Source organism: Nannobrachium achirus (assembly GCF_963921795.1).
Source record: "Nannobrachium achirus genome assembly, chromosome: 12".
NCBI classification, from domain to species: domain Eukaryota; kingdom Metazoa; phylum Chordata; class Actinopteri; order Myctophiformes; family Myctophidae; genus Nannobrachium; species Nannobrachium achirus.
In genome coordinates, this window is record NC_137832.1 from 7528653 (window position 1) to 7554978 (window position 26326).

General features: G+C 43.6%; 2 protein-coding genes across 2 annotated transcripts; one reads left to right on the forward strand and one right to left on the reverse strand.

The window, feature by feature from the left end:
* On the forward strand, nucleotides 1-1726 carry LOC308295366 (aurora kinase B-like). Its single transcript, XM_080738421.1, has 2 exons — nucleotides 1-1011; nucleotides 1195-1726. The coding sequence occupies exons 1-2, from the start codon at nucleotides 746-748 to the stop codon at nucleotides 1409-1411; spliced, it is 483 nt and encodes a 160-aa protein (XP_080594547.1). The 5' UTR covers nucleotides 1-745; the 3' UTR covers nucleotides 1412-1726.
* A 3821-nt stretch (nucleotides 1727-5547) lies between these two features.
* mtx3 (metaxin 3) lies at nucleotides 5548-22894 on the reverse strand (the record flags this gene model as incomplete). The annotated part of the gene is made up of 9 exons (XM_080739556.1): nucleotides 5548-6652; nucleotides 7070-7158; nucleotides 8135-8292; nucleotides 12771-12847; nucleotides 16153-16335; nucleotides 16723-16815; nucleotides 17722-17798; nucleotides 19201-19273; nucleotides 22814-22894. 9 exons carry the CDS (start codon nucleotides 22892-22894, stop codon nucleotides 6569-6571), a joined length of 915 nt encoding a protein of 304 aa, XP_080595682.1. The 3' UTR covers nucleotides 5548-6568.
* Between the last annotated feature and the right edge of the window lie 3432 nt (nucleotides 22895-26326).

Sequence of the window (26326 nt, forward strand, 5' to 3'; positions counted from 1 at the left end):
CCTTTGCACTCTAGGTCAAGTATGCAGATCTGATGTCTGGAACCGGCACCGGCACAAAAGGCTCTGACAGCACGTAAGCCACATGAGTCAAAACAGACTTCGGCGCAAGCGTTCCCCGCAACAGCGGGGAGTGCAGTGCCCGGCCTCGACCCGACCCGATACGCGGTTTTCCGGAACCGTTCCGCGCCGCATCGGGGAGTGCAGTGCCCGGCCTCTACCGGAACCAGCGCAAAAGGTTCGGAGTCTCCGTATGCGGAGTCTGACATCAGGGCATTCCGGAACCGGCACATACATGGGCATAAAAGGGACACAGACAGATACATCCATATATGGGCATAAATGGACACAGGCTAACAGACATCGTTCCCGAGTAGGCCGGTCCCCGACTAGACGCTCGGTCGCCCGTCAGGCAGATACATAGATCTCCATATATGGGCATAAAATGGACGCAATGGTCAAAATGGGTCCTATGACAACAGCCTAAACTGCAGTCAAAATATGCATTTTCAGCCCTCTTGTAAGCACTTACTGTATGTGTAGAATTTAATCTTTTAAATTAGTTTCCTGACTGCGGATGTTGCCATAGCAGTTGCTTGTATTTCTCTGCTTTAATGTACACTAATTTGTGACATTTTCATTTAATGTCTTAGTTTTAGCTCCTGAAATATCACTCTATCCTCTCCTCAGACATCCCAATATCCTCCGCCTCTACAATTACTTTGATGACCGCACACGAGTCATTTTTATGCTTGAGTATGTCCCACGCAGTGACATGTACAAGGAGCTGGAGAAACCTGGACGATTTGATGAGCAGCGCACTGCAACGGTACAAGACAATGTGTTAAAAGGCAGTCAATATTATGTTACTCCTAAGGTGAAAGGGATGCGGTCTAATTCTACGTTTTTAAATTTAAATTATCAGTTCATGGAGGAGGTGTCTGATGCTCTGATGTACTGCCACGAGAAGAAAGTCATGCATCGTGACATCAAGCCAGAAAATCTTCTACTTTCGTAGGGAGCTTAAACTTTGCTGTTACAACGCTGAGGAAAACCGATCAGGTCGAAACACGTCCGTTGTCTCTGTCCGCAGAGGTAAATAAATCATGTGAAAAGGATTTCCTTGTGTGCTGGCGACTTCTTCTTTTCCTCATGTTATTATTGAGCCGTGCACCATAAAGACTTTATTTAATTTGGAGTGTTGCAGGCTTTCTGCTTCGTTGCAGTGTCTGTCTCAACTGGAACACTGGACTACCTGCCCCCGGAGATGATTGAGAAGCGACCCCACAATGAGAAAGTGGACTTCTGGTGCATTGGGGTGCTCTGCTATGAATGCCTGGTCGGTAACACACCTTTTGAAACTGCCAGCCAAACTGCCAACCCCACAGAAACCTCTCAAAGAATTAGTTTGTAGATCGGCTAGTTTTGGCTAAAGTTCTCAGGATATGGACACTGGGGTTCAAGTGCATGCATATAAAAACAGGAGGAAAAAAGTTTTGGAGGACCCCAAAGATTTGGAGGACCCCTATAGTAACTCTGATGACCACCTAGGGGTACCGGACCCCCCGTTGAAGTCCCTTGGGCCTACACACACCACTTTGATAAACGAGGGCCAGAGCGAGTAGACAGAAATGAGGCCGTCTCATAACGGGCATCATCGGTGAGGACCTGTTATGAGAACACGCGGTCGGAAATGGGCGAAGTGCTCCTTTAACCCTCGTAGGGTCTTCGGGTCACTTTGACCCGGTTTTACATTTTCAACATCAAGAAAAAGTATGTTAAAATATGATTTTTTCCATGAAACTTCTTCTGCTTGGCTTATTTACTGTACTAAACATGTGATATGAAAATGGTACCTGTCATGCATTTGCAACACCCCCCTGTATCAACATATAACACCCAGGGTCTTCGGGTCACTTTGACCCGGCCATTGAAAGTGTATGCTAAATGCCTAATATTTAGACCATTTCTTTCTGAAAAAACATTGGACATATGGATTTTGGAGTACATCATTTGCTCACCATTACAAACTACATTGATAACAATTCAATCAATATTATCTCCGCCAGGCCAGGATGGCCAAAAGTGAGGGATATGTTTTCGTTGCTTCTGTCTGTGAACAGCTAATCTCAGTCACCGCTGGACCAGTCAGCGTGAAACTTTACATGTACTTCCCCGGGAGGCCTAGGAAGATATTCAACCCCAAATCGTCCTGTTATAGAGCCACCATGAGGCAGAATTGAACAAAACAAGTTTTGGGGGATATTTACAATACCGATTTTCTCTTGTCATTTGATCAATGTCATGACCTACAGTATGTGTCACATTTTCTATTCAGATTGGCCACGATCCCAAAGATGCTTACGATTTTTGCGGGAGTGGCACATTTTGCTACCAAATGGGAACTTCATCCCTATGCCACTTTACAAATTCCAAGTTCCTCAGCATTCCGACGTGATTTGTAACATTTATTTTATTTTATTTTGAGTAGCCAATTATAGTTTACCCTCTTTTTCTCCCCAATCCAGTCCTTATGCCAATTGATTCCTCCCCTATGTTGTCACTGCTGTTGTATCCTACCGAATCACCTGACAGTGAGGAGCCCCCACTCCTCCCTCCCAAAACCAGCTACCTCCCAGCCTGGCTGTAGGAATACATGTAGTGACAATTATCACCCTCTCCGCCCAGCTTCCCTTCCCTCGAACAACAATTGTGTTTGCATAGATGCCCCACGATTGATTCAAATCCACAACCTCTGTGGTGGTGGCAGGGACATTGTGCCACCCGAGCACCTGTAGCACTTAAATATTTGACATATAGTTCTTGATCAAATGACAATAGGGATAATATAATATGTACCAATTGGTGTGAGGTTTAGACAAAGTCTATATGGTAATACCAAGATATTTTACAAAGATCAGTCTCATGGTAGTGCTATAAAAGACAGATGGGAAAGATTTCCTTTCTAGGCCTCTTGGGCGTATGTGTGCCAATGCCAAGTTTGATGCTGAAGTGGTGCCTGAGATTAGCTGTTCACACAACGGCCTGATGGTGGCGCTATAAGAGGCCAATGTGAAGAATTTGGGGAGGAGGTTCTTCCTATAGGCCTCCTGGGAGTGTGTGTGTGTAGTTTCACACTAATTAGTCCAATTTGCCTGAGATTAGCTGTCCACAGACAGAGGAGTGAAAACATAATCCCTCACCTTTGGCCATCCCGGCCTGGCGGGGATAATACAAAATATTGATTGAATTGTTAGTAAAGTAGTTAGTAATGACAATCAAATTGTGTTTAATATGATTTTTGGGGATTTCTAACTACTTTAGAATGGTTTAATATGAGCCGGGTCAAAGTGACCCGAAGGCCCTGGGTGTGACTAAAACACGAGGATCCTACGAGGGTTAAACCAAAGTGGACCAACACAAGTTAGCAGCCGTGTTTCAAAACAGACAGTCAATAACCTAAATATCTTATCATTCAAAACTATATTAGTGTTCCATTCGAAGAGGGGAAACTAGAACAAGGGCTGGGTAAGAAGTGAACCACATAAACCCAGGCGTCTTTGTCATAAGCACTGTCCGTTCACCATCACCGTGGATTAGGGCTGGGCGATATTAGGAAAACCTTCGATATTCAATAACGTTGTTGAATACCTTGATATCGATATTAGTAAACAATTGCATCATATTAGTTTTTAATGTTTTTCTGCTTTAGGTCCACTGCCTGCCTAACCCAGCATATCCATGCATGCACACTGCACAGTACACTTAAGCCCCTTTACCACTGGCCCAACACCACACCACTCCACACCGCCCACTTGTGCCAGGTTTTCTACTACAAGGACCTGGGTAGAGTGGTGTGAAAGTGGTACTAAACATGAGTAGGTCCGAGCTAGGTCAAACACTTCATAATGACTGATCACTCACTGACTTTTCATTTAGACCACCAGGATATAGTTGTAATACATGATAATAGATTCTATTGTGTTATAACCACTATTATAATCTATTATAGTGTATTATAATTATCATAGTAATACATTAATACTTTATAGTGTATTATAATCACAGTTATAATCCATTAGTCCATAGTGTATTATCATTTAGGATAATTGTAATGCAAATTTATATTGTATTATAATCACAGTTTAAAGGGTCAATTTGTTTCTTACCGATAGGGGTACCTTTTTTGTAATGGAAAATGTAGATATTTTTATGTGGTGTGGTCGTGTGGTGTGGTATGGTGTGGTGCTAAAGCTGCAGTCGAAAAGGGGCTTTAGAATAAAGAAATTAAATTTCCTTATTTCTATTTTAAAACAATGTTTTTACACCTGGTTACAGATGGACTGCTTTTGTTGCATGTGCTACGTGCATGCATAGTGTGTCTATTAATTAATTAATTTGACACATACAGTACACCGATACCTCATTTCAAGCCATCCTCGTCGTTATGTATACCTTGCATGTTGATGCCTCGATATCGATACATTTTCGATACATTGCCCAGCCTTACCGTGGATTACAAGGAAGGTCACCAATCTGAATGCCATGTTGCAGCAAATCACTGCTTTTCTTGCAACCGAGCCATTCTGATAGGCCACTTGTAGGCCAAGAAGAGCCATTCTGATAGGCCACTTGTAGGCCAAGAAGAGCCATTCTGATAGGCCACTTGTACGTCAAGAAGAGCCATTCTGATAGGCCACTTGTACGCCAAGAAGAGGCAGAGGATCCTGCGTGTATCCCCAGATTTTGGATCAGCAAATGGGTGGACTGCTCTTCTGAATACAGGCTTGTCAACCAGCTGTGTGACAACACCGTGGGTGTGCTCTTTAACTCAGGGGTCTTCAACGTTTTCAGGCCAAGATCGGCTATTTTTGGCTAAAGTTCTCCTCAGAATTGGGATGCGAGGGTTCACATTGTTAATTTTAAAATAATTATCCTATCACACAAATATTTGCAGCCCCCCTGTAGTACCTAGGGGTCCCGGACCCCCTGTTGAAGGCCCCTGCTTTAACTAATTTACTGCCACAACCCCTGGAATCCCGGGAAAAAAGCCTACTGTATGTCTCTCTCCGCCAGGCCCGATAAACCCGAGAATTTAATTTGCTTTAAATCGCTATAAAACATTTAAAAGTATAATCAGAGATCGGTTTCTAATCACCCGCAAAAAAAGTGCGTCCGGTCCCATTTCCAGTTCCAACCGGATACGGAAACGGGCGGGAGCGGAAACAGAGCACAGCTAACGTTAGCTTTCATGTAAACACTTCCGCTTCCGTCGCCGAGCTGCGTCTGTCTGGTCAATACATTAATGGGCAGTACTAGGGTTGTCACGATACTCTGTGTTACCGGTGTGCGGGCACACCACCGAGTGGCTGCACGAGAAGGTAACTAATCTAATAGGGCATAAAGTAAGTTTGGGAAATACACAATGGCAGGCACGTGCACACATAGACAGCCGACCTCCAAGCTCACAACGCGTCACAGTGCGACACATTGTGAGCTCGGCTATTTTCAATATTTTCATCAAAAGGCCCTTTTAGAAATGTCAGCTCCTGCCTCTACAACATTCTCTGCACGTCCCTGGTACTTGGCAACCACTCAACAAAAGAGTACAAACTGTTGCTTTCTGTGAGCCAGCAGAAACAAGTGACTGCCGCCAGGACTCGTACTGGCTTGGTTTTCACGGTTCAGCCCAACAACTGTTGCACTTTTTATGACGCAGCTCGGCCATGGAAGCATCTTTTTTCAATGGGATTCTTTAATTTGAAAGCTGTGATAAACACACGCCTGGTGCATGATCTGTGCACAACGTGCACGCACGCACCCGCGTTAAAAAGTAAGGACGTCGTCGTAACCCCGAAAGTCTATGTTTTTTAATAGCGGTAAATGAGTTAATGACCACAACCGTTTGATGATATGGGTCGATATTTCGCAAACAATTTATTTCACAATCGTTTTGGATAACAGCCGCTCTACAAGCTCACAACACGCCGCGACGCAACACGCTGTGAGCTTGTAAATCGTCCGTTTTCGAATAACTGAAGTTTAAAATAAGGGGCATAAGTGGTTAACCACTTAAACCCCATATGGTTGACTGGAGCCCCTCTATAGTGGTGTCATTTTTGTTTTTCTTTAGCCGATCGACAAGCTCACAGCAGGTCGATCGTCTATTCTCGGCGAAAGCTTCCCCCACAATACGGACGCCGGGGTTTAAGTGGTTAGTGGGGAAAAGCTGGTCCATTTAGCAGATCTATAGAACATCTGTAATGGTAGGCCCTGGTTCCTAGGTCTGGATTTCATTGCCTTTGTGTTTTTTCACTCAGCGTTCTGAAACTCTCCTTTTCTGCACCACTTCACAGCATTCCTTCCTTAACCACACACACACACACGCTTGTGCGCACACGCACCACACACACACACACACATCCCAAGGTCATCGAAATCTTTCCAACTTACTCTAATCCGTCTTTTCTTTCCCCCAAATAAACATCTTGGAAATCTATCGTCATGACTGATAAAATGACAGGAAGCTCAGGGCTGATGGAAAGGCTCGGGGTCAGAGGTCAGCGGGGTATTAGCTGCTCTCATTGGCCAGACTGGGTTTGGGGTCCGGCCGGCGAGGTTTGTGTTGAGGGCTGCTGCGCAGATTATCGTCCATCTGGAAACAACAGAGACACACACCGTCAGTTCGGGGTGCGCGAACGCACTCACACACACACACACACACACACACACAAAGACGATGAAGAAGAATGTACTAGGTCTGGGGTCTTCAACGTTTTCAGGCCAAGGACCCTTTAGTTGAGAGAGAGATGAAGCAGGGACCTCCACAACCTTATCAAGGATTCCATATTGTTTCATTGTTTGACAAAAATGCCATTGGTGTATACAATACACCAAACTATGCACATGTACAGCTGAGGATGCTTTTTACATTCTCTTTGCTCTTTTGCCCTTTTCACTCTCTTTTCGGGGGGAGGGGGGGGGGGGGGGTGTTCAGCTAATGGGGATCTGTATGAATAAACAAAATAAGCAGGAGACACACACACAGAAAGATGATAAGCAGAAGCAGTACCTTCTCGATCAAGTTGGATTCTTTGTTTACAAGCTGAGTTAGTTTCAGTAGGTTGGCGTCAACAGCCTCTGGAACGGGCGGAGGGACAGCTGCACACGCACGCACATAGACACGCACACAGACACACACACAGACACACACACATAGACACACACACATAGACACACACACAGACACACACACACACGCAGAAAAGAGTAAGTATGCATAGATCACTGCTGTTGGGTAGAAACCTCATACGGTTGTGTCCAAAACTGTTAAAAAGTACAAAAATAGCTGATCTCAAAAGCTCAAAAGGCGTCGCTTTGCAACGCCTTTTGAGTTGTAGATCAGCTATTTTTGCTAATTTTGTGTGACACTGTAGTATGATGGAGGAGGGCATTAATGTATCCTTTTAATATATCTTTCTTTTTTTTCTTTTAAATCTGATCCCACGATTTTGTAACCCATTTTCCACCCGGTGTCAATTATCTAATGTAATCCTGGGCGCTACACTCCCTCTGCCAACCTGGGGAGAGCAACGGACTGACCTCATGCTTCCTTCTATGCATGAGTCCAAGCCGCTTCTTATCACCTGACAGGGGGGAGTTTCCCCGGCTGGACGTAGCACGTGGAAGGAACACGTTATTCCAACCAGTTTCTTTCCCCTCCTTCAGGCGCCCCGGCTGGCCAGGGGGAGGCAGTATAGAGACCAGTATTACTGCATGTTTTTTGTGAGGGTAGGAGACACAGGGAGAACATGCAAACTCCACACAGAAAGGCCCTTCTGCCAACCCCACTTAAGGTATGGGCTGATGACGTGGAGGACCTTCTAACTGTTGAGGTGAAACAGTTAGAAGGTGAAAGTGCTACCGACTGCACCACCGTGCCCACGTGACGCTATAGTATGATGGAGGGCATTCATTTATCTTTTTATTATATCTAATAAGTTAACATATGGAGATGAGTTTCTAACCAACATTGTTAGTTCAGCCATGCAGAAATAAAAGCCACGAGAAGAAGGAGACACGAAGAGATATAAGGAGCAGGAGAAGGGGACGTGATGGTAGTGGTTGCCGTGGTTACCATGGCCGCCGGGGCTGAAGTAGGCTTGTAGGATGTTGTCACAGAAGCAGGTGAGGTTGACCAGCTGGCGGAGGTGGCTCTGGAGCGAACCGCTAGGGAGAAGGGCCTTGTGCAGCGGAGCCACGAAGCCAAACACAAAGGCATCCAGACTGGCTGGCCTGGGAGGGAGGGAGGGAAAAGATCATCATCATCATCACATGGACCCCACTGCATTGTTCCCCTTCTACAGCTTCCATTCCTGTCTGGTAATAATAATAACTAGAACTGCACTCTGTCGAGGTGACAACTTGCGCCTCACGTACAAGCAGGCCACACATGACCTACTTGTGCACAAGCAGAGCGCGCCAAGAGGTGTGCACTGCTGGCCTCATCATGTCCCTAATGTCTTCACCCGTTAATGAAGACATTACCAAGAGTGCTCTTATATACCAAACTCTGCGGTCATCACCAGTGGCATCACCTGGAATGCTGGTCCCTCATTGGCTGTAAACGCCAATTATTTTGGTAATTATTTGGCTATAGAGTGCCACCATTGACTTCCGCTTTATTTTGAAGAGCCCCAGAAGCCACGATCGTGTCCATGTTGTGGAAATTCACGGTTTATAATGGTGGATCAGTTTGTTTACATTCGGTAGCGAAACTAAAATCCTAACCGCGGCCGCTGTGAAAAAGAGCGGTCCTCGGAGTTCAAAGCGTTTGTGGAAGTAGATTCCGAGATAAAGCTGTTTCTTTGAGCAGCAATGAATAGGAGCCTATGGAGATATTTATGCTTCCTGATGCTCGCGGCCGTGTTGCATCATGGGATATGTAGTGTTTTCGCTCACCAGCGGCTACCGCAGATTCTGATTACCTGGTAAGCATGGTAACCAGGTAAGACGTCTCCGAACGTCTTAACGGGGAAGTGACGTCTATTAACTCTCCTACTGCCAGATTATTTATTTATTTATTGGGTCTGGTGCCATCAAAAAGCGGCTTACCTTTGCAACGTTATAGTAGATAGACAGACATTTATTTATTTATTATTATTATTATTTTTTGATTGTGCAATAGTGCACTTTGGTCTGCCAGGCAGCAGAGGGCGGCGTCATGCGAGAATGAATGTGAATTTGCCTGTTATGTGTTGCCGTACATTCAGACCAGTCACTGGCCACAGAGCCTTACAGCCAGAGGAAATCAACAAGGAAGTGAATTGGTCTCCGTTGATGTTAACGCATAATGGATTTTTTACAGCATCACCGCGGAAAATGTGTTTACAGTACACGAACGAACGAACGAGTGCCGTATTGGCGCGGAGGTCTCTTGAGAATTGGGGCGAACAGGAACGTTCAAAGCAGTATAAGAGTTAACCTTTGACCTTAAGACTCCTGTGAACGTCTTAGGCACTGTGTTTAATGATGAGACAACGGCATACTGTACATACATACGTTCCCAGAATCCCAGCCATTTCAGGACTACGGTCTTCAAAAAGGGACATCTGCATACATACCCAGCCCATTACAGTACTTGCGCGCTCTGCTTGCGCAAGTGATAATAAAAGGTATTGTTAGGATTCTTTGAGGTTGTGAGATGGGTTCGGTTGGTTCATAAGCATGGTGAGATTTCCTGAGTTTATGTCTGCTGGTGAGGCGGGTGCTTGGCGAGCCACTTGGAAGAGACTTTTCCACTTCTTTTTTTTTTTAAAGATTTGTTTTGGGGCTTTTTATGCCTTTATTCGATAGGACAGTAGACTTACAGGAAATGAGGAGAGAGATGGGGAATGACATGTGGCAAAGGTCGTCCAGAGCGGGAATCGAACCGGCGACGCCAGCAGGCATCATAGCCTAGTATGTGGTATGTGCCTTGACCACCAGGCCAGCGGGCGCCCCAGACTTTTCCACTTCTACCCTTGGGGAAGAAGTGTCTCACTACATTATGTTGAGACAATCCATGGGTGGAGAGACCAGTGTCTGTGTGGGCTACGCTTGCCAGGGCTTTCTTTATCTTCTTGTTGTTTTGGGATTTCTTTTTTTCCCCCTCTAAATCATAGTCATTCAGAATAATCTTTTCATGCTACAAGGACACCCATATATATAATATATATTTGATGCCCATATGAAAATGTTTTGTGTCAGGCTTTTTATTTTTTTAAATAGCAGATGTACAAAGAGGCAGCGTGGCACGAAGTGACACGCTGTGAGCTTGTAGATCTTTTTATCTTTTGAGACCACAGTCCTAAATCCTAAGAGTTTTTTGAAAAACTTGCTATAGCTAAAAAGTTTTAATGAGTTAAATGTGTTAGTGTAAACCACTGCTTCCCAAACACTGAACCATTTGTGGGTCACAGACACATTTTTTATGGGTGCCTTAATTTTTTGTTTCCTACATTCAGTTTTTAATTGTTATTTCAAAACATTTCATGAATTAACTAGAAGCAGTGCTCTTCCGAGCACAGGTCTCCACCAGGCAAGGCATCCTGGTGGTGCTACTGTATAATAGGCCAATGTAAAAAGGGTGGCATATGTTCTTCACCTTAGAGCTTTCATGGCAATCGGACGCTGCATGCATGATTTGAAGCATTGTGTTCCAAAAATGTGTTTTGCTAAAGTCTACCTGCTGGTGGCGCTATGACAGGCCAATGTGAAAAAGGTAGCATTTGTTCCTTGACCTAGTGGGAATATGTGTGGCAAATTTCACAGTAATCGTAAGCTGCGTTGATGATTTGAGGCATTTTGTTCAAAAACGGAGCAATCCTGCAAACTTTGGAAGCCAATATTAGCCAATCAGGATGGAATATGAAATATCAGACTGATCGGAATTGATCACATGACTATAGAGATACTGTGTACCGATTTGCGTGATTTTTGGAGAAAATCTGAAGGAGTAATATCCAAAAATGTGTTTTACATAAGTTGGCCCAAAGGTGGCGCTATAAAAGGCTAATGTGAAAAATGCAGGGCAAAGGTTTATCCTTAGCCTCTAGGGAGTGCGCTTACAAAGTTTGAAACTGATCGGTGGAGTTATAGGTAAAACCACAAATCGGCCAGTTATAGCGCCACCATGAGGCTGATTCAAAAATAATTAAGTGGCATTTCTTCCTCGGCCTAGTGGGAATGTGTGTGTGCGATTTCATGATAATTGCACTTTGCGTTTGGGATTTGAGGCATTTTGTTCTAAACGGCTCAATCCTACAAACTTTGGAAGCCAATCTTAGCCAATCAGGATGGAATATGCAAAATCGGACAGATCTGTGTCGATCACATGACTGTCGAGATACTGCCTATCGATTTGTAGGATTTTTGGACAAAATCTGTAGGAGTAGTGCACAGAAATGTGTTTTGCGAACATCGGCCACTAGGTGGCGCTAGAAAAGGCCCATTTGAAAAATTTAGGGCAGAGGTTCTAGATTGGCATCCAGGGAATGTGTGTGCTCATTTTGGCAGCGACCGGGCCAACGGCGACTGAGATTAGGTGCACACAAACTGCGAGGACGCACGGACGCACAGACGGACGGACGGACGGACGCACGGACGGACGAAGGGGAAAACATACTCTCCCCCATGCCTTCGGCTGGTGGAGACAAAAATAAACAAACACATTATAATTTTTTTTATTAATATTTTTTATCCCACGGTTTTTGCAACCCATTTTTCTCACCCGGTGACTACCTAACCTGTAGTCCTGGTTTCCGCTCTCCCCCTGCCGCGCCAGGGGACATTGGGGAGCACCCGGCTGGCTAGGGGTAGTATAGAAACCAGGACTACTGCATGTTTTTGTGTGAGGGCCTATGCCCAAGGAGACATGGGGAGAACATGCAAACTCACCACAGAAAGGCCCTATCGCCAACCCCACCTAGGGTGTGGGTGCTGATGACGCGGGTGGAGGAACACGCCCCCAGCGCCCACAGCTTCCCCTGGCGGGAATCGAACCCAGGACCTTCTAGCTGTGAGGCGTAAGTGCTAACCACTGCACCACCGTGCCCCACAAACACATTAATTATTTTTTTTTCAGTATGAAGAAATCCATAAATTAGAAAACAAATTTACAAGCTCACAAGCACCGCGTAGTGAGCTTGTAGATCTGCTATTTTCACTAGTTTGGCTCCGAGGCAAATGTCTAATTTCTCTTTTGGGTCACGGGCAAAAAAGTTTAAACTGGCTATACTTAGTAAACTAATATTTGGTTGATCTGAGCCAGTACTTGGTCCACTCCCCCCCCCCCCCCCCTTTACACCAGTGGTTCTCAACCTTTTCAGGCCGTGACCCCCAAAATAATCATATTTTAACTGGGGACCCCCCCACCCTGACGAGCACTAAGAGTTGAGGAATTACATTCTATATAACATGGTTCTATTGTGAAAATAGCAGATCTACATGCTAACAACGCCTCGCAACGCAATTTGGCCAACGTTTAATTTGTCATTTTAGAGGTATTAAATCTTAAATCACTTTAGAAATGTGTAGATAGATACCCTCTATACACTTAAACGTCATGTTGGTTTATTTACTTTGGAGAGAGAAAACAATGTTGCACATTAAGCTAATCATCTGGAGACCCCCCAAAATCCCGACCCACAGGTTGAGAACCGCTACTCTACACCAAATCAATAAAAAAGCGCTCCCGGCTGAGACTCACTGGAGCGCAACACGAGGGAACTTACGTGTTGCCAAAGAAGTAGTTTGCCGTGCCCAGTCTGTGGGAGAGCAGATTCAGACATTCCTTGGCCTCACTGTAAATCTGCAGAGAAAAACATGCAGCGTCATTCAACTGTTATGCTACCTCATTCTGTTCACTGTTGTTCAAGTTGTAAAAAGGTTCATTTTGAGTCTGATGACACGATTAACCACTTAACCCATTTAGAACACATTATTGTGTATCATTATTTTATGCTTTAACTATTGAAAAATAGCAGATATACAAGCTCACAGCGCGGCACCGAGTGCCGCGCTGCAAGCTTGTAGATCTGCTATTTTTGAAAAATCGTGAAAATTAGAATTTTGACCCGATTCTATACGTGTCTTTTGAATTTTTGAAAAACCTATGTTTCTATGTCAGCAATCTGGCCAGCCATCGTCAAAGAAAAGGTCCTTTTCACTTAACTGGAGCTTAGTTAGTCTGTTCTTGAGAGACTACCATGTCAGTGGTTCTTAAACCTTTTCATGTGAAGGACCCCCAAACTGATATTTATTTGGCCACGGACCCCCATCTCAAAATATTTAATTCCAGGGACCACCCAGAAGCAAAATTTGAGTTACGAACGTTCGCTTTGAAATTACATATATTCAAAGATTTGCACACATTTTCACAACTTTTTCAAAAATAGCAGATCTACAAGCTCGCAGCGCGCGCTGCGAGCTTGTATATCTGCTTTTTTTCACTGGTTAAAGCATTCAATAATTCTAGGCCTAAAACTTCTGGGGTCATTTACGTGTCTACTTTGCGTGCACCCCAGACCGTTTGTTAAGTTGTTTGATTCAATATTTTGATATATTTGGCGTTGTGTGCTTGTAGATCGGCTATTTTCACCATTTTAAAATAACAAAAGAATTGAAGGTTTTGGACATACAAGGTTCCTGTTGGGTAAAATGTAACACCTGTTGTATGAGTTGTTACAGTATGACCTCTGACCTACACTTCATGTCAAATGTTTATTTAATGTCAAAGTTATACTATCTAAGAAATGTAGTCTGTCAGTCTCTGCCTTTCCCTCCATCTTTGCAACACGATGGCCTTGGCTTGTGCTGCATTCCACCAAAACAACAGTGATATGGAATTATTGAGGAACTGTTGTGTCACCGTCAGGACTGAAGTAACAACAAAGACAACACAGATATGAACTGTTGCTCAATCTAATCTTTCATGGGCAGATGTGACTTATTGGGGCTAGTAGTGTTACCTTAAACAGTAATAAAGACATTGCCGGCTTATTGCGTCTAAAAATACATATTTAGACACTTGTACGCATGCCCCCACCCACTGAAATCAAAGTCATTAAAATCTAAAACTCTAGAAAGAAGTAAATGAAAATATTTTAACACTCATCTTTTCTTTTCTCTAATTACAATCTAAATCATTAACCCTTGTTGTAAAAAAAAAAAAGCTCTTCTTTAACTCTTTCTGTACACTTTTTTGGGGTAAAAAGCTTCCTTCTAGTATAATCATAATACCTGATCATCATGTTTTAGGGGGGAGAAAATCATGGCACCCATCTTTAATAAAATATAAAATCAATCAATCAATCAATCAATCAATCAATCAATCAATCAATGGATGAATATCACATAGGCATTCTTTTTTTTTTTTCCTTTAAATGTTTTTTATCCCACATTTTTTGCAACCCATTTTTCTCACCCGGTGACTACCTAACCTGTAGTCCTGGTTTCCGCTCTCCCCCTGCCGCGCCAGGGGACATTGGGGAGCACCTGGCTGGCTAGGGGAAGGTAGTATGGGGCTTTTAAGCCGTGACATCATTTTGTAGGCAGAGGAGAACTCTGCCCCCAGAACATTTTCTGTCCCTCGCTATTTCAACAGATCCGAGACAAAAATAACGACTAAAGTATAATTCTAACACTTTCCTTTCAACAACAAAGAGAAGAAAAATGTGTAAATAGTAAAAATAGTAAAAAGATTCACGGAAATTGGGGGCAGAAATTCTCCTCTGCCTACAAAATGATGTCATACTTAACAGCCCCACTACTGCATGTTTTTGTGGGAGGGCCTATGCCCAAGGAGACACGGGGAGAACATGCAAACTCACCACAGAGAGGCCCTATCGCCAACCCCACCCTAGGGTGTGGGTGCTGATGACGCGGGTGGAGGAACACGCCCCCAGCGCCCACAGCTTCCCCCGGTGGGAATCGAACCCAGGACTTTCTAACTGTGAGGCGAAGTGCTAACCACTGCACCACCGTGCCCCTCCACATAAGCGTTCTTGTACCTTTCCCTCCACCTCAGTGATGGTGTGGAGCGACCCCCCTTACAATTTACAATTTAGGCATTTAGCAGACGCTTTTAATCCAAAGCGACTTACAATAAGCAGGTAATACATCAATACAATAAGCAAGATAAAACGTCAGTACATCAACAACAATATAACAAATGCATAGGAATATCAATCTAGAAAAACAATAACATAGGTAGACCTCGCACCTAATCAGTAAAAACTTTACTAAAACCTAAAAATGCTATCTAGCTTCATGTGTGGTCATTGAGGGAAGGCGAGTGCTACAGTAAGTGCTATGGGCTTAGGTAAATTCTGAAGAGGTGAGTCTTCAGTACACGGCAGAAGCTAGGGAGTGAGTCTGTAGTTCTAATGTAGCCGCGTCTCAAGTCCTTAAATAATTCCTATTTCCTTCACTTGTTTCCTATTTCCTTGAATGTTAGTCCCGCCCACTGGGAGTTGGTCTATCACCTGTGATGTTGTCATCAGAAATCAGAAATGGCCAATGGGACGTCTCCTCTTCTCTATTTCCTCAATGGGAGGGACTAACATACCAGCAAGGAAATAGGAAATAGGATTGATTTAAGCACAGATATAAAAAGCTAGATACCTCCTCCGGTGTGGGGCGTTGGTCAAAGAGAGCTGGCAAACCTCCCAATAACTCTATGCAAGCCTCCAGACTTCTGAGGCGGGGCTCTTGGGAATTCTGAAGGACGCTTCCTTGTGCGTCACAGAATGGGAAGCTCGGTAGGCCAATCAGATGCAGGACTGGCAGGACTCCCTCTTTCCCATTGGAGGGGGCAGAGTGCCTTCCGCAGTTCCACAGTTCCACACTTCCGCCAGCGGTGTTTGACCAGTCGTGCCAATGAACTGCAGCGGCAGGGGAGGTATCTAGCTTTTTATATCTGTGGATTTAAGGACTTGAGACGCAGCTCTGGAAGCTAGGGAGTGAGTCTGTAGTGCTAATGGAAGCTAGGTAGTGAATCTGTAGTTCTAAGTGCGACAGGGAGTTTACTCCACAGTTTGGAGGTCAGGAGGGCAAATTGTCTAGGACGAGTGGATTTTTGTCCTGGGGTTTTTATCCCTGTGTTGCATCCCTTACCTTTCCCTCCACCTCAGTGATGGTGTGGAGTGGCGAGTCCCCTTTGGTCAGCAGGATGCGGGACAGGGCCGTGCTGGCGTGGCGCCCGGGCACCACGAAGTTGAGGGGGAAGGGCGAGCGCGAGGCGAACCACGGCCGCGTCAGGTTGGCGTAGTTCTCCGCATCCACCCAGAACGTGTGCAACTGCACGCACGCGCACACACACACAAAAATGGGCAATATGGACAAATATCCTATATCACAATATTCTTCCAAGCTGTATCACGATACACAATCTTATCATGATTCTCTTTCATGTTGGGTTTTTTCTTTTTTTGGCACGTCAGGGCCAAACCAAATCGATTTGTTAGGGGACAAATGGACAATATTTGGTCATTTGCAGTACTATTCAATGATTTTTAAAATCGATACAGTAACTATTTAGCAAAAAAAAAAAAAGATCTGTGTGAAACATAACGCATGTTATACAACCCAATAATGGATCTTAAAAATGTCCTCTTGAGACAAAGCCTTTCTGATTGTAATTTTGTTTGTGGTTATGTTTGCTATGATTTATCAGGTGTTGGTTACCAGGGCGGGTCGGAGCTTCTCCTCCAGCAGAGCGATGTAAGCCAGGGTGTCTGCTCCCTGCCTGGACGACAGCTCAAAGTCTGCATTCAAGCCCTGGAGAAGGGAGGGACGGACAGTTAGATTCATAGGAACATGCTTCATACACAGAATGCAGCAAATACACACACTGCCAGGGACCACAGGAGAAGACGTGTTTAAAAAAACTATCTAAATTATTTAAAATCTTTCAAGATTTTTCAGAAATGTTCAAAAATAAAGTGCAGCACAAAGTGACGCACGGTGAGCTTTTTTTTTTTATATATATTTTTTATCCCACGGTTTTTGCAACCCATTTATTCACCCAGTGCCAACTACCTAACCTGTAGTCCTGGTTTCCGCTCTACCCCTGCCGCACCAGGGGAATTGGGGAGCACCTGGCTGGCTAGGGGGAGGTAGTATAGAAACCAGGACTACTGCATGTTTTTGTGAGGGCATATACCCTAGGAGACACGGGGAGAACATGCGAACTCCACACAGAAAGGCCCCATCGCCAACCCCACCTAGGGTGTGGGTGCTGATGACGCGGAGGGAGGAACAGGCCCCCAGCGCCCACAGCATCCCCCGGCGGGAATCGAACCCAGGACCTTCTAGCTGTGAGGCGAAGCGCTAACCACTGCGCCACCGTACCCCCACTGTGAGCTTTTTGGCTATTTTTGAAAACGACTGTTTGAAACCACTGATAAATGAATGTTGCCATTTGTTGCCATATAGGTATTCTGTTTTTGTTTTTACATAAATCTTCTCTTCTGGGGGTCCCTGGCACAAAACATTTTTAGATGGGGGTCTGCGGACAAATAAATACAAATTTATTGTAATTTGGGGGTCCTAGACTTGAAAAGGTTTGAGAACCACTGCTCCATCCACTCAGCTATGGCCGCCCCCATCTCCCGGAAATCGCCACGACAAGGTTTGTGTGGTCAAGTCTTGTGAAGGGAGCAGCTGACATGGACGCTCTCTCACCTGCTTCCTCAGGGAGTTGAGGATGTGTTTGGGTTCCGTCACAGCGTCGTCTCCACAGATCAGCTCTGGAACCGACGCTGCAACCACAAGAAGTACACGGGGAAAAAACACACTCCATGAAATGAGATTGCAATGCATTGTGTTTCAAAATATACAGTTTCCCATTACTTGCGCAAGCAGAGTGTGCAAGTACGGTAATCGCCTGGGTATGTAGGCTATGTAGGTGTCTCCCTTTTTTGAAGACCGTAGCCCTGAAACAGCTGGGATTCTAGGAATGTATGTATGTATTAGGGCTGTAATCTAGCCCTGTTTCGGAGACGCATTGGGTTTGATAGTCTTGGAGGATGACAGACGCAAATGCCAAATTTTAGTCGGTAGACTAAATTAATTTAAATGCATGAAAGAAGGATTTAGTTGCCCGTTGCCATGCAGCATGTCTTTTAAATCTGCAACCTAACCAAAACAATATGCTCTATTAATATGCTACAGAAATAGAGGACCAGAGGAGGTCCAAACTACTTTTCGTGTGTGCGATGCGGTCGTACAGTAGCCTACCAATTAATATATGATTTGGGCTTTTACATCTCATTCAACCGTAATATCCCAAAATGTTTTGTTTTGTTAATGTTATGCCATGATGCCGATGGTGCAAGCAACTTGCCTGCATCGTGATTTGAATCGTGTCACCAACTTTCACCACTTGGCACTTAATCCATTGCTACGATCAGACAGTAACTGAACTTGCTCGTATCCAAGTTATTCCACGACCCATAGTTTGGATCGTCAACTGAGTCCGGCTTGGTTCTTCAGATCACGCCGGCCGGTTCTGTTTGTCATAACAGTAAAGCTAACGATGTTATAACCCATGTTTCACCCGGTGTCAATTATCTAATGTAATCCTGGGCGCTACACTTCCTCTGCCAACCTGGAGAGACAATAACGGACTATTAGACTTACTTCTATAGCACTTAACTGTGGATAGCATGATGTCCTCCCAGCCGTTTCGGAGGATATCAGGATCGGTAAGACAAATTATGTCCCTATGACCCAGTAGTTTGGACCTCCTCTGGTCCTCCTATTTCTGTAGCATGTTGTTTTGGTGTATAGGTTGCAGATTTAAAAAACATGCTGCACAGCAATGGGCAACTAAATCCTTCTTTAATGCATTTAACACAACAATATCACGGTCTAATAAATACCGTCTTAGCTGAGGAACAGTTAAATTACTATATTGGTCATCTGCGTCCGTCATCCTACAAGACTATCGTCAAACCCAATGCGATGCGCCCCCTAGAGTTGGATGCGCAATTGCGCATGGACCTAATCAATCCCAGAGACCTTTGCGCATACCCAGAATGCACTGCGCGATATCCAAGGTGGCGCTATTTGCGAACTGGGTTATGCAACAGGGACCTCGCCGCTCCCCCTACAGACGGTTGTCGTCTAAGCGTGGCCCAAGAGTGTGAGAGTGTGATTTACCTGTTCTCCAAGTTCTCCATGTCCAGTCAATGGGAGAAACTGTGATATTTGCTCCAGTGAACTTGACGTAGGCCTAAAACACAAACACCGGTCAGTTCAGGAAAAACATCCAGTTTTGTCATACAGACCTTGCATCTGTGTGACTTCATCAAAATTGGTTATTTTGTATAATGATTAAGTCGATTAGTTCTGTCGACTCTCGCACCTCTAGTTAAGTTCTTGTACTTAGGAGGCCAGGCCATATCAAAGCATCACACAGGTTATTATTACATTTACTGCCGTTTGTTTGTGGGCACAAGAGCAACAGAGGGGTTAAACTGCTTAGAACACAGGGAGTATGCAGCCCTCTACATCAGGGGTCTTGCCTTTCAGGACAAGGACCACTTAGTTGAGAGAGAGAGATGAAGCAGGGACCCCCACAACCTTTTCAATTCAGAGATTTCATTGTTTGACAGCACTATCCTCAGTATATTTTGAATTCATGTCAATTTCAGATATTTAACCACTTTTACTTAGTCTGCTCCTTTCCCCCTCTACACCAAACCTCTTTGCCGAAAATAGCCAATCTACAAGCTCACAACACCTTGCAGCACGAGGCGTTGTGAGCTAGGTCAATCAAAAACCCACGGAAGGGAGAATGACATAACAGGACATGACCTGAAAGGTGACGTTAATTTAGGAAAAGATGACAGAATGCCCTGTGATCTCAATAGCGTCACCTGGTGGCGAGAGCAGCCATTGCATGGTTTATGTGCATTAATGCATCAGGAAGCAATCATCACAATATCACTACACTAGTACAAGGGTGGGGAAAGTGGGACTGAGTTACTAGGGCCCAAGGTGGAGGGGCTTTAATTATTTTATACTTTAGCTACTGAAAAATAGCAGATATACAAGCTCACAGCGAGCTTGTAGATTTGCTATTTTTGAAAAGTCGTGAAAATGTGTGCAAATCTTTGAATATATATGTATTTTTTAAGCACATTTGTAACTCAAATTTTGCTTCTGGTGGGGGTCCCTGGAACTAAATATTTTGAGATGGGGGTCCGTGGCCAAATACATATCATTTTGGGGGTCCTTAGCATGAAAAGGTTTGAGCACCACTGACATAGAAACATTTAAAAAAATAATCTTAGAAGGATTTGAAATATTCACAATTAAAAAAAAAAAAAAAATAGCAGATCTACAAGCTCGCAGCGTGGCACTCGGTGCCATGCTGTGAGCTTGTATATCTGCTATTTTTCAATAGTTAAAGCACAAAATAACATGCAATAATGCGTTCCCAGTCTAAATGGGTTTAACCCCCTCCCCCTATGAAGAACATTCATGGGGGGCCCGCAGTGAATCCTTGTAGCCAGGGCCCAGAATTTGGATCGACACCCCTGGTCAAAATTAGCAGCTAATTAAACCAGCACATTACTACTTATTGAGTAGGAGAGCGCTAAAACAAAGGGAACCTGCACAGACTAGAAGCTGCCCTGGACGAAAGCTGACCTTGAAGAATGCTTTTACATGGCAGATGACATTTTGACAGCATGTGACGTCTGACAGAGGACAGAGGGTGCAGTTAGGACAAGTAGAAGAGCTTTACGTTTATATTAAAAAAGTAGTTCTCTAGGGCTGAACGAATGGGAAATGTATCAACGGTAATTGCGACTAATATTGTGATTCAGTTCACCATTGGATAGACTATTTAAGTCAACGTAACTTCAGTTATGTTTACTGTTAACAGTAGGCTATGACCACCATACTGGCAACACAAACAGGTATTTTAAATGGTAACAGGAAGAGTGGGCACTAAGGAGGAGTGGGAACCTCCATGTAAAATTGCTTATTTTGTCCAAAAAGTAAAAAAAAAAAAAAGAAAAAAAAAAGTATATATATATATATGCCAAGTTGCGTCTTGTGCACTCGTGGCCATGTGTGGCCGACTTGTGTGCCAGCAGAGTGTGCAAGCACTGCGATCGGTGATGAGTGCTGTCTGTCTGTATGTATGTGGGTGGGCAAGTTGGCACTATGTCGAGATGCCAACTTGCGAAAACGGTCACATCTTGTCTCTGTGTAACGTCTCTGTGCGCTCGGTTTGACACTCTGACATTAGCCTAGGGTCCCTTCACTTTTCGGTGTTTGATCTGGTCGGGAGTGGGAGCGGAAACCACTCTACGTCATGTTGTAGTCCTCAAAGGACTACAATTTTTCCGGAAAGATCAAACCCAAAATAATTCCCCTGCACACAAGGACATACTCTTAGGGCCTACCTAATAATCCCCTTGATGCGGCGTAGTTTTGCTTTTGGAAAATTTGTTTGGTATATGCATCTTTTAGGCTACTCTGACATCACCCTCTGACATCACTGAGATATCAGGGGAACCACACTAACATAATTCATTTATGCCCTTATATGGAGATCCCTGATATCATCAATATTAAGCCCTTATCTGTGTGGCTGGTTCTACAGACAGGGATCCCCATATATGGGCATAAAAGGGATTGTATATGTATGATGTCATAGACTTCATAGGACTTTCACATAACGAATAACTGAGTAAGCATATTTGGGCTCTTGTGAAATGGCAGCCTCACGATCATTCTGGCATTTTGGGTTTTAAGCGGGAGGTGTCGGAAAAGGTACCACAGGGATAACTGTCTGACTTGTTGTTTATATCAGGTGACATGGTTTGAATTTAGGGGCTCAGTCTTCCTTCAGTGCCCACTCTTCTTGTATTAGTTTCTTTAAAGACCATTCTGGTGTTCTTGCATGTTAAAAACATTGAATTCACTTTGTACATTCGGTATTGACATGTCAATACAACTGGACATTATTTACAGTACGCCTTCTAGACAGTGAGCTAAACATGAAAAACCTAACCCATATGCATGGTCCTCTTTAGAATAGGCTACATTTAAAGGGTGAAATTCACATTGTACTGGATTGGAATCATATATATATTGTTTACAAAGCATTATCAAAGCAAACATGAAACATGAATGTCTCAGTTCCATTTGCTGTTCAATGCCAAACAAACACAATTACATTTATACAATTGTTTACATGACAATAAATTGCCAGCTAAATATTCCATGACGTCTACAAACAACCCTTTCTGAGATATTCAAATGGTTACATTATATTATATATATTTAACATTAAAAGGGTATTAACTTGTTCTCTCTCTAGTCTACCCCTGCTGTCAACATCAATGCATCTCAATGGGACGCTAGCAGCTGTGTAGCAGCAGCAGAGGAGCTAACCTAAACGTTCTACGTAGCATTTGTTCGACGTCCCATTAGGTCGACGCAGGTGGAATGCCAACCTGGTGAAATGCTAACCTGCCGACGCCGGTGAAAGCTAACCTTGGTGAATGTTAACCGCTATGCCTAGGCTAGAACTAACCTCAGTAAAAACTATGCCTAAACCTAACCCTTAAACCTAACCCTTTAGTCGAACTAATGACACGTAGAAAATATCGAGCCTTTCTCTCAAAAAACGAAGGTTATCAAAAGCTTCCAATATGTCGCTTCAACCGGCAGGTGCGCGGCTCGCACGCCGGCCAGACGTGCAGTTCACCCGGCGGAGAGCGTGCCGTGTGTATCGGTGAGTGTGTGTATTTACCAGGACCACCAGGGACTCCGGGTGCACGGAGGGCAAACCCCAGTCTGCTCCCCAGCATCTCAGCTCCATGGGAGACGCCATGTTGCTGCTCTGAAGGAGGAGGAGGAGATGAGAGGAGAGGCGTGTTTTACATTACAACACTGTGGGTTCACAAACACTGGGTCGGGGCCCGTTTGTGGGTCGCGGACAATTTTTTTTTTATGGGTCCCTTAATTTTTGGTTTCTTACATTTTGTTTTTTATTGTTATTATTTCAAAACATTTTCAAATCACATTCCCCAAAAAGCTAACATTTTCCTGAATTAAAAAAATAATCAATTATTTTTGTCAGTAATTTCATGAAGAAATCAAAGAAAAATCTTTAGAAATTCCATAAATTAGAAAACAAGAAGCAGTGAAAATAGCTGATCTACAAGCGTTTAATTTATCTTTTGGGTCAAGGGCTAAAAAGTTTGGGAACCACTGCCTTAAAGCACTGGTTCTCAACCTGTGGGTCGGGACCCCCATCCAGGGGGGGTCCCCAAATTATTTTGGGGGGTCCCCAGATGATCAACTTAATGTGCAACATTGTTTTCAAACCAGTGTTTTCAAACAGTAAACAAACCAAAATAAAGTTTAAGTGTATAGAGGGAATAGGCACATTTCTAAAGTTTCAATTTAAGGATGTTTTAATACCTCTGACAAATTAAACATTGGTCAAATTGTCAAATATTAGAGGCAGAAATTGTGAAAATAGAAGATCTACATTCTCACAACACCTCGCATCATGCTCATCATGCACACTGTGGTTTCCCAAACATTGGGTCAGACCCAATTAATTCAATTTAAATTCAAAGTACAGTAGCTTTATTGGCATGAAAAAACATAGTTTACATTGCCAAAGCATTAAGTGTCAATGACATCATGCTCTGGCATCACTGTGATGTCAGGGGAACCACTCTAACAGAATGGGTTTGCCGTCTGACATGCATGCTCTGGCTTCATTGTGATGTCACACTAACAGTCCAGAATCCTTTTTATGCCCATATATGGAGTTCCCTGATGTCATATTAAGCCCATATCTAACAGGACTTCATATGGGAATGCCCATATGGCTACATCGGCCACATACCACACTAACAGAATCCATGGCCAAGACAGATGGTCAAGACAGCCCATATCTGTGTGGCTGGTTCTACAGACAGGGATCTTCATGTTTGGGCATAAAAGGGTATGATGTCAGATGTCATAGACATCATAGGACTTTCACATAACGAATAACTGAGTAAGCATGTTTGGGCTCTCACAGCATATCTCCATATACAGTACATGGATCTCTATATGGGTATCAGGGGTCTCCATGGGTAACTGGTCCGATATACATCACTGACCAGATGGCCCAGACATGGCACTTGTCGCCCTGAGGTGTAGTAGTATTCCATTCTCTAGCCTTCTTTTATCCCAACAGTTCACAAATCTTGCTGCTGTATGTGTTTGTACATTGTATTTCTCCCAGTAGGCATGGGAGTTGGTCATGTTTTCAAACTCACTTTGTGTGTGTGTAATCTGTGGGAAGTATGTGACCCATTTGTGGGCCACGGTCACGGACCAATTTTATGGGTCTCTTAAAGGACAACTCCAGACTAAATAACATCTAGGTTTCCCCAGCAGAGCCCAGCAGCCCTCATAGCATTAGAGTGGAGCCCATAAAATAAAATGTTTTTTTTTTTACGGTTAAAAGTTAGACTTTTTGTTGTTGTTGTTGTTGTTGTTTTTGTAAATCACTCTACACCAGGCCTGGAATTTCATCATTTTAGGGGCAAGGCCACTTGGCCTTTGGTGTTGTAAATTTTTGGATGGCACAAAGGCCAAATGCCAGGGCAGGAAGGCCAAAATAAAACAAGATTTTAGTCCATTTAAAGAATGTGTTGAATTTAAGGGTTAGGGATGATAACCTAATCTGCAGTGAAATAGATAAATTATGGTATTTACAATCTGATCCATGCTCAGCCCTGCACCAATCAAAGTCACTGGATTTGTTTAAAGATGGGGACTCGGGGGAGTTAAGATTTCAGAATCTCAACAAAAGACACTGGTGTCTACATGACAAGAAAGAGACACAGGTGTCTACTGTCTACATATTGACAAGAAAGAGACAGAGGAGAAAGTGGTACGACTAGCTGGGGCATTAAGGCCACTGTGGCCTCAGGTCATGCCATGTTTGAGGGGCACAAGGCCAAACTGAGGGGCAACAGTGGCCATGGCCTCCATGAAATTGCTGCCCTGACTGTAACATGATGTTACAGTAAGTGTACTGCAGAGTAGCCTAATGCAGATGTAAGACCTGTTGTGTTTGTAATTGTGTGTTGTAGTAGGTATAACTGTCATTGCCAAAATACAGTTCCCAATTATTTTCGGCCACCGCCTTGGAGGTGTCCCGTATTTGAATCTCTGGGAGTTGGCAACCCTATAGTTCCAAATGACCCCTTAAAGGGGAAGACCACCCATTTTCAATATTGAACTATGTCATTAATATACCTTAGATGAGTTGTGTGGAATTAGAAAAAAAGTTCCCCCTCTTCTGTGTTGCCTAGAACTGGAGGATTGATTTTGGGGTTTGTATTGTAAAGTACAACTTGATGATATCACACATTGTACTTTACAATACAAACCCCAAAATCATTCCTCCAGTTCTAGGCCACACAGAAGGGGGAACTTTTTTTTCTATTTCCACACAACTCCTCTAAGTTATATTAATGATATAGTTCAATTTTGAAAATGGGTGGTCTTACCCTTTAAGGTGTGTAACTCTGAGAGTGTAGGAATGGAACCAAATGGACCCTTATGGCCTTTTGGTTCCATTTCTATTCTCTCAGAGTGTATTGCCTGTTTAGTACCGAGCTTTCAGAGACAGGGAGACTCTCTCGCTGCATAGCAATGATTGCTTCCAGAATATAGAGTTGTTTAACACAAAGACAAACATCACTTACATCATCTAGGCCTATAAAAAAAAAAGATTATCAGTTTGGAAAAAAGTCTGGAATTTTAATTTGGGGAAAGAGCGAGCCGCTTGTCTTCAGGAGGTTGTTGTGAGCAGTGGTGGAAAAAGTACTCACATGTTTTACCTTAGTATTAATACTGCAACGTAGAAATACTCTGTTACAAGTAAAAGTACCGAATTCACAAAAGAAAAAAAACACAAAAGAAAGAAGTACTGGTATCAAAAAATACCAAAAAGTACCAAAAGTAGAAATTACTCATTAAGCAGAATGTCCCATTTCACAATTTCAAATGTATACACTGTATTCAAATCTTTTGAAAATAGCAGATCTACACAATGTGTCGAAATGTATACAGGGCTGCTTTGTAATAAAACTCAAAAGTAACTAGGCTATAGCAACTAAAGTAAAAGTATCATATTTGCCTCCGAGTAGTGGAGTAGAAGTAAACGTATTGGAAACTGGAAATACTCCAGTAAAGTGCAAATACCTCGACATTGTACTTTAAGTACAGTACTTGAGTAAATGTACTTAGT

Bases quoted from the DNA above. Each gene is read 5' to 3' on its own strand.
- LOC308295366 (XM_080738421.1), top strand. From the start codon at position 746: ATGCTTGAGTATGTCCCACGCAGTGACATGTACAAGGAGCTGGAGAAA. The intron at 1,012-1,194 runs GTAGGGAGCTTA...TATTTAATTTGG, and splicing joins CCAGAAAATCTTCTACTTTC to AGTGTTGCAGGCTTTCTGCT.